Here is an 8,242-nt window from a genome sequence, read left to right on the forward strand (position 1 = left end):
AAAAGAAATGGAGAGAAATTGGGGAGGTCTATGCTTGCATCTGTGCATGGTGGAGGGAGGGGAGGGGATGAGAAGAGGACTGAGAATTTTTTCCAACACACAAAATGCCTTCTGTTTGTCTTTAATCGCACGGACGAACAGACATTCCTTCGCTTTTTTTTGTTTTCTCTGCAGTTGCCGTGTTTTTTTACATCTTTGTGGTTATTTGCTTTCCACTTCATTTCACATTCACTCAAATGTTTTTTTTTGTTTTTTTTTCGTTTTTTTTTTTTTTTTTTTGTTTGTTTGTTTGTGCCTCTTTCCTTCATACTTCACTTTATTTAAATGTTCAAAGAAGTTTTTGGTTCGGTTTGTTTTTTTATTGAGTTTTTGTGTGGTTGATTCAATTTATCTGCTTGTGTGTGTGTGTGCGTGTGTGTGTGTGTGTGTGTGTTGCTGCTGCTGTTTGCTTCCGAGGCTGTTTTCGTGATGGTTCATGTGCCCTTTCCTTCCCGCGTAGTTGCCTGCCTGTTTTTTTTTGTTTTTGTTTTTCCGTGCGTGGAGGGGGGGGAGAAGAAGGTGGGATTTATTGAGGAAGAAATGGGAGGAATATCGGGCGAGGGTGCGGATGGGACAAGTGAGGAATGTGAAGAATTTGGGGAAAATCATCCGGCACTGTGAGTGGACGTTAAGTTCGAATGCACATCATGAGAAGGAAACAAAGGCTGAGTGGCGGCAACAACAATCACCAAAAACAAAAACAAAAAAAATAAGAAATAAAAAGTTATTAATTGAGAAAAGTTTGCAAAATGAAACAATAAGAAAATTGTTAGAAATGAGGGAGGAGAACATACATTTATATATATATATATATACACCCATATATATATATATATACATATTTATATATAAATATTACAAATGGACGCACACACACACACACATACGCATACGCACGTACATTTTTTTTTTTTTTTTCTTTTTTTTTATATTGCTGAGCAGATGAATTTGACACAACGAGGAAAGAAAAGAAAAAAGGAAAAGAAAAGGAGACGGAAGAAAAAAAAATAAAAAATAAAGAAAAAAATGGAAAATGAAGGAATTTGGTGCTACACCATGTAAATTATTATTTTCAGGAGGGAAATGACTTTTATCACGTCACTGTGATGCGATGGGGAGCTTGTTTCCCCCGTCAATGGCACAAATCCTTTATTTCTGTTTTTTGCCTCATTGTTTTCTCCGTTAATGATAGGAGATATATACATATCCATAGAGAAAGGGAGAGAGGGGGGCGGGTTTGCAGTGCGGCTTGGTGGTATCGGACAACGCTACAGACGCAGTCACGTGGAAGCTGTAGCATAGCAAGACAAAAAGGAGGGAGTTGCAGAAGAAAGAAAGAAAGAAGGAAAAAAAGAAAGCGGGGGGGGGAGAAGAGAAAAAGGGTGTGATGGATGCCAGGGTGGTTTGTGTATCCCGCGGTTCAGATGATGTGGAGAATGCATTTAAGCGGTTGGATGACACGCAGGTGCAGCTACTGTACACAAAATTTCCCGTGGGCATGGGGACCTTTAGGCGCAACAAGTTCATCTACGTTATTTTTATCGGCCCCAACTGCGGCGTTGTCAAGCGTGGGAAGGGCATTGCGGAAATAAACCTTTTTAAAAATGTGCTTCACGGTGCCGCCGGTATCTCCACGACGGACAAGTCATCACTTTCCCTTGCCTTTTTAGTTCAGCAGATGCGCAGCGTGTTTGTCACGGACGCTGGCAACTTCTCACTGGAAAAGATACAAGAGGAATATAAACGTTGCATAAAGGAACAACAGTGGACGATGCATCGTGAATCAATACCACCATCACGACCACATTCAATATCCAGGGCATTGTCGCGCCATTCTTCGGATGATGAAGTGTATGAAATGCCAAGTTTCACCTCCTTTCAAATTCAAAACGTCCCCTGCGATATCGACGACAACACAAGGAGCGTTCTGGAAGCCCTTCACATGAAACTTGGCCCGTTGAATTGGGCTACCTTTGAGGCTAATCCACTGCATTTGACGCTTGCTGGTGCCGGTAACGGAGGCATCTTTGAGCTTGTGAAGCAACTGCCCGCAGCAAAGTGGCTCTTTGGTCTCTTCCGTATAACACTTGGTGCAGCGGAGGAGCGTCAATCGCTGTTGATCTTCTTTCAATGGATAGGCAGTCGACTCCGGGTGGTGCGCCAAGGGCCCACCACACACATATTCCCCAAAATGGCTTCCATTCTCGCGCCGTATGAATATGAGGTTTACCTGGTCGGCACACAAGACCTGAACACCCAGAAGATTATCAACAAATGTCGTCTTGCCTTTTTAGATTATCGGGTACAAAGTAAACCCGAAGTGACGGAAAATACTCTGCGTGATTTAAAAAAAAAGCTGCGCCCTGTCAATTCCACCTTCACAGAGGAAGAGTACCGAGTCATCTTGGAGGAGGAGCGAGCTAAGATGGACCTTAACTTTGACTTTATTCGTTCAAGGAAGAATCACGCTGTACGGTCGTTTTCCGAAATCAACAATGACAATGGCGTTGGGAAATCCCGTGTCTTCGACATTAAGGAGACACTTGACCTCATCAATCAGAGTGAAGGTGGACTTGTGTGGGGCATATTTGAGGCCCGCGCATGAGTTGATGTGCCCTTCCAACGATAAAGGAGGAATGGAGAAAAGAATGAAACCCAAACGTATGTGAGTATGAGTGAATCGAAGAAAAAATATATTTTTTTTTATTTAATTATTTATTTATTATTATTATTGAGGGGGGGAAGAGGGGGTAAGTTTAATGCCTTATGCGTTTATTTATTTATTTTGTTTTGTTTTGTTTTCGTTTTTCTCGTGGCCTCCCTCTTTTTCCCCAACCTCATTCTATTTTTTTTTTTCTTTTTTTTTTCTTTTTTTAATGTATTTATATATATGTATGTGCTTTGCGTTGTCAGTGTTTTGACATCGTTGCTGCTCCTAGGAGGAGATTGGGGGAACTAGACGCCATTTACCTCACATCCTCCCTTATTGCCTGTGTGTCTGTGCACAGACAATTGTTTGTTTCACCACATCCCGACGGACTCCGCTACAAGTTGCCGCCATTTCTTTTTTTTTGTTTTTTTTTTTTTTTTTGTTTTTTTTTTTGGGTACTTTTGCCTTTTTGTCTTTCTGTGGACGTCTCTTTTACAGGCGTCTGGCGCCGAAAACAGAAGAGTCATTTAGCAGGAGAAAGGGAGAGAGAATCTCCAAAACCATTTGAATTGTCGAAATAAAAAGAAAAACAGAACGTTTTTTTGGGTCTGCGTACCGTGTAGCGACAAATGGATACCGGACGCTCTATTTGTCCCTCCCGCACGCTGCCACTCAAGGGAGTGCAGCATATCACGTCACCCTCCGTCCCCTCCGTCGTGCTGGGCAACAAACACTTGCCACAGCTGCCGTACAAGCCAATTGTGTGCGGCGAGGATGGCTCGATTTTCACAGCCTCATTGCGAGAGATTGGTCCGTCCGCATGTACGTTAATTAACAGTCAGAGAAAGGGTGCAACGCAAAAAGCCATAACAAAGAGCAACAGCGGCAAGATGAGTAAGAATAGAAGAGAAGGGGGAATGGAAACATGTGTGGCCTCCAAGGCGGCAACCGTTGGTCACAGCAAAGCTCAGGCATCGCCATTAATGGATGCCAGTGGAGATGATTTGCAGCGCTCCCGATCTCCACATCTTCAGTCTACACAATTTGAAAAATTGTACAAAAATGTGGCGGTAAATGCGTTGTCTTTATCCAAGAAGATGAATCAAACTTATTCTGGGACGATGGATATGCTCAACTCGATGACGCTCCGCAGTACGTCCAGGGATTCACTTCCTCCCCTTGTAAACACACTAGAACGCTACATTTATCGAGAAATGGATGCAACATTAAGTAGAGGCTCACCCCTTACCGTGCAAGACCGTCTACAGCCCTTTCGTGAGGCTTTTTTTGCCATTATTGATGCGCTCCCGGCGTATGGCAATATTCTCAACGATATAATGAGTGTTTACGACGGTGTTATTCAAGAACAGGCGAAGTTGCTTGCAGATATTATTACGGAGCATTCTCAACGGAATGCTTTTGAGCAGCAAAATGCCATTGAGTTGGCCGAACTGAGGTCCACCGTAAGTAATTTAATGAAAGAGCTGGAAAAGGTCCAAAACGCGGCAAACGAAGAAACGTTACCCGTTCCCAGCAATGATTGGAATACCAAGTTGGAGCCACGCTTGCAGCGTGCAACACGGACGCGTCATGAGAACGAAAAGGAGCTGCAGGATGCCCAAAAGAAGATTAAAGAAATGGGCGAGGTCATCAAAAGTGAACTGGAGAAACAACTTGTTCTTATTAATTCCCTGCGGGAAAGCGATAAACGGACAAAGTCACTGGAGGTTCAATTATCCTGCGTCAACAGCCAAATGGATGAGCTAAGTGAATTCAAAGTCATGGCAGGGGAAGCTCAGAAACAACTTGAAGAGTTTAAATTAAAATATCAGAATTTTATTTCTGTGCAGGATCACGAAATTATACGGGACTACCTTAAAGGTGAGTTGCAGGCAGCACAAAATACGGCTCGCCAGTATCGTCGCGCAGCCGCTGTACGAGGGACGCAGGTGGATGTCATTGATAGGAAACTAAAGGCTATCCAAAAAGAAAATAAGGAGCTTCTTGAAGCCGTTGAGGATGGCAGGAAGGAAATTCTCACACCTCGTCCAGATTGGAAGAAAATTCACTTGGCCCTTCCTGAGCTTAAGGATATTGCAGCTCCCGTTAAGTCCATTTCGCTTGAGGGTGATGAAGCCATCACCTCAAATGTGGGAGGGTTGACTGAGACAAGGCTCCAGGTGGAGTTTCTCGTGGAGAGCATCAACTCACTTTCACGGGAACTGCAGCGGCGGAAGATGGTACTGATGCCAACAGTCGCACCCACCCTTCCTCTTATAGGTCAAGGCGTGGAGTCTCATGTTCCTCTCCATCTTCGTGCATGTGGCATTATTCCCCGCGTGAGTTTAGATCCGGTGGAAATATTACTTCTTGTGCATGATTTTTTTGGTGATGTATTGCAACCACATCCCGACGTTCTTCTACATACGCTTGATGTCCCCGCACTCTACAAGGAGTTCCTCCGCGAGCGGATAAAAAAGAGGGAAGCGCTCAACGGCTTTGTTGGTGCGGAGCATCTTGCCATCAATATTGCGGATTTCATAAAAGATAAAGAACGTGCTAGACCCTCGTTCTTACTTCTGGATGGGATTCTCTCCGGTATATTCCCTGCCCGTATTGCCTGCGATGTCATGATGATCGTGGAAAATGTTCGTTTTGAATTGACTAGTCTTTCAAAAGGACAGAAGAAAACACGCCTTCGTCGGGTAGCGATTAGTGACTGTATCGCTCCAGTGTTGCAGCTGAAGACAATGGAAGAAATCACCGCCCTTAAGGATACGATGGGCTCTGACACAACCCACGATGTAGAATCTCTCTGTGCCACGGAAGGGAAGTTCATGTCTACACTTTTTGACCAGGAATGTGCATCGGGTATGAAGTTTTATGTAGGATTGTTGGAAAAGTTAACTTCGTATTCCCATTACCGTAGCCCGGAGAGTACTGAGTTGGTGATTTCTCTCGAAAGTGTGGGGCGGGCAATTGCTGAGATGGAGCCGCTAACACCGAAGGTCATCATTAAAGAGATCACAGAGAAACCAAATGAGGGCAGTAAGGAGGATGGTGAAACAATAATAGGCCTCAGTGACGCGATACATCTCTTGGCAGCAGCCCCGGTGATACGTCGCTCAGTGCAGCCAAAAGCAAATGGAGAAGTACTTTAGGAAAATGTCTGCACGTATGAGTACCGGGCAAAAACTGCGAGGATGTTTTGTTTCCCAATCATCTTTTTTTTTTTTTTTTTTTTTCTTGGGGGTTACGTGGCGGGTGTTTCTTCCAGTGGTGCACCCGTACTGCATGATTCCGTTCATTTCCGCGTATCTTTATTTTTATATTTCTCTTCCAATTCCTTATCAGCAGCGCCTATGTTTCGGCGCTGTGGGAGGTGGGAAGAGCGGGACGAGCAGCCGCAAACTCCTTTTCTTCCGCCCTCTCCATATTCTTGGATGTGATGATACTGACTGATGCGTAAAAGCGAAAGCTGTGTGTTTGGGTGCGGTGCCACACATGTCGTGCGGCCTCTTTGAAGTCGTTTTCCATCACGTTTCACCGAATTTGCTTCACCCTTTCTTATTCAAAAGAAACTTGTTGTGTGAGTGGAAATAGTAAAGCAACAACAACTCGCAGAGGGTGCGAAAAAAAAAAAAAAAAAAAAAAGAAAAGAAAAGAGAGAGAGAAAATAGCGAAAGATAATGAAAGGAGGGAGACATTTCAACACGCACAGAAATTTTATGCAGAACTCCCCTTCTTTTTCGCATCCAATGTCATCGCCGCCGATGCCGAACGAACATGCGGAGGAACCGATGCAGGGCGCCTACTACAGCCCGTCTACACATCAAGGTAGTCTTGGAACTCCCAATCTTGGTTACCGCCTGGGGTTTCGAAGCAGCCAAAATGGCTCGTACGGTTCACGCCGCTCGAAACAATCTACACCAGGCAGCTTTCACTTTATTGGGCCACCGCGAGAAACTGCGAATGTGATTCTGGTTGCAACTCGACCGTTGTTGAAGGCATTAGCGCGGGAATGCCGACCGTGGCCGCCGTGGTGTGTTGGTTTTGCCGTGCCTGAGGAAGCCACCGAAGAACTACGCCTTTTTGCGTCATTTCTTCGTGCCACGCCAGAGGAATTACAATGCAGTGATTCCTCACTGCGTCTTGCAAAAGAAGTCATGCAGGCGGTGTGGCCCGATGTAGTGATGAAGCCCATGTCAACAACGGCTGCCGGACTATCGCCACTAAAAGAAGTCACGCTCCATTATTATGCGGAGAATTCCCCAGTCGAACCGGAGGAATTATGGCGCGTCCAAAAGGAAATTCAAGATGTTGCCAACAGTCTTGGTGCACGCGTGGAGTTCAATACAGATTACAGGGAAGTGCCATGTGTTGTGTTGACAGACACCAGATCTGGAAGGAGGCTTACAATACGCTATGGGCCTCAAGCATCACAAGCAGAGCGTGCATCGAATATATTTCGAACAATAATAGCGTCAAACGAGGACTATCACGCGACACTTACACTACTGGATGCTCTTCTTCGCCAGAACAAAATTATGGACGATACCGGCACCGACAAGGATGCCCTGAACGGCGAGGCTCTTGCTACCATGTTTGTTTCCATCATCAACTCGTACAGTTTCTGCGACGTTCCAGATGCGAATCGCCTTATGATGGATTTCTTTTTGACGTATGGCTTTGCTGCAAACTTTGACCTTGTAAACCATTCCGTCACAGTGAATGGGATGTCGAGCCCAACGCCCAAAGTCCACCGCAACTCACAGATCAGTGTTCTTGACCCCTCTGACGAAAACAAAAACCTAACGCCCTTGATGGAAAAGGCAGCGCACCTACAAGCCGTATTCAACTACTGCTATACAGCGCTCTCACAATTCAACCAGGTGTCTCAACGGCAGCGTCGTGCCCAGTCTACACTCTCTACCATCATAGGTGGGGAAGCATACTGGGGACGTGTGCTGCAGCTGTACCACGAGGAGATACCACCTTACGTGGATGTTGTCAAGATGAAAAAGCATATTTTATTGCAGTCCCTGTAGCAGACATAAGACACGATGCGGGCGACAGATATCGCACCGCATACAAATCCGAAGAAGGCGGTGGGGAAGGAGGACCGTCTCGCCCAAACCCGACGGAGAAGGAACACCCTAACGAAAATCTCGAGTGAAATTAACAGGATGCCAGTGGCAGTGCCAATATCCAGTATTCATTACGGAAAGAGGCCGTCTCATGACCTACTCTACAGACAAGCTCCCTTTTGCACCCGACTGTCGGTCGGGTCAAAGGTTGTGTTTTGTGCGCTGCTCCCGAGCAGGCCGCTCATCAAGAAGGCATTGGTTGGCGTTCCTCTCCATTTGTCCAATGCGCAACCTCTTGCACACTCACCTCCTTTTTCTATTTTTACTAACTTTGCCTGGCTTTGCCACTCTTTGCAGATACACCGCAATAAGTAAGAAGAAAAAGTGTAAGGAAAAAAAAGAGTAATTAAGGTAAGAAAACATGTTCGCTCGTCGTTTGCGCGGAGCAGGCAGCCTTGCGGCCGCG

At 45.4% G+C, this 8,242-nt stretch overlaps 3 protein-coding genes across 3 annotated transcripts, besides 14 other annotated features; all 3 read left to right on the forward strand.

Moving 5' to 3' along the window:
* Positions 1 to 8,242: a sequence feature (heterozygous, Esmeraldo-like haplotype).
* Positions 240 to 291: a microsatellite.
* Positions 397 to 433: a microsatellite.
* Positions 830 to 895: a microsatellite.
* Positions 905 to 941: a microsatellite.
* Positions 942 to 967: a microsatellite.
* Positions 999 to 1,073: a sequence feature (A-rich).
* Positions 1,367 to 1,397: a microsatellite.
* Positions 1,427 to 2,644, forward strand: Tc00.1047053511743.10 (hypothetical protein, conserved; the record flags this gene model as incomplete). Its single annotated transcript, XM_800401.1, has 1 exon — positions 1,427 to 2,644. One exon carries the CDS (start codon positions 1,427 to 1,429, stop codon positions 2,642 to 2,644), a length of 1,218 nt encoding a protein of 405 aa, XP_805494.1.
* Positions 2,726 to 2,772: a sequence feature (AT_rich).
* Positions 2,819 to 2,847: a microsatellite.
* Positions 2,885 to 2,914: a microsatellite.
* Positions 3,100 to 3,142: a microsatellite.
* On the forward strand, positions 3,319 to 5,850 carry Tc00.1047053511743.20 (hypothetical protein, conserved; the record flags this gene model as incomplete). The annotated part of the gene is made up of 1 exon (XM_800402.1): positions 3,319 to 5,850. The coding sequence occupies one exon, from the start codon at positions 3,319 to 3,321 to the stop codon at positions 5,848 to 5,850; it is 2,532 nt and encodes an 843-aa protein (XP_805495.1).
* Positions 5,914 to 5,937: a microsatellite.
* Positions 6,322 to 6,366: a sequence feature (A-rich).
* On the forward strand, positions 6,379 to 7,737 carry Tc00.1047053511743.30 (hypothetical protein, conserved; the record flags this gene model as incomplete). The annotated part of the gene is made up of 1 exon (XM_800403.1): positions 6,379 to 7,737. One exon carries the CDS (start codon positions 6,379 to 6,381, stop codon positions 7,735 to 7,737), a length of 1,359 nt encoding a protein of 452 aa, XP_805496.1.

Source organism: Trypanosoma cruzi, genomic scaffold, assembly GCF_000209065.1.
Source record: "Trypanosoma cruzi strain CL Brener 1047053517161 genomic scaffold, whole genome shotgun sequence".
In the NCBI taxonomy this organism is placed as follows: domain Eukaryota; phylum Euglenozoa; class Kinetoplastea; order Trypanosomatida; family Trypanosomatidae; genus Trypanosoma; species Trypanosoma cruzi.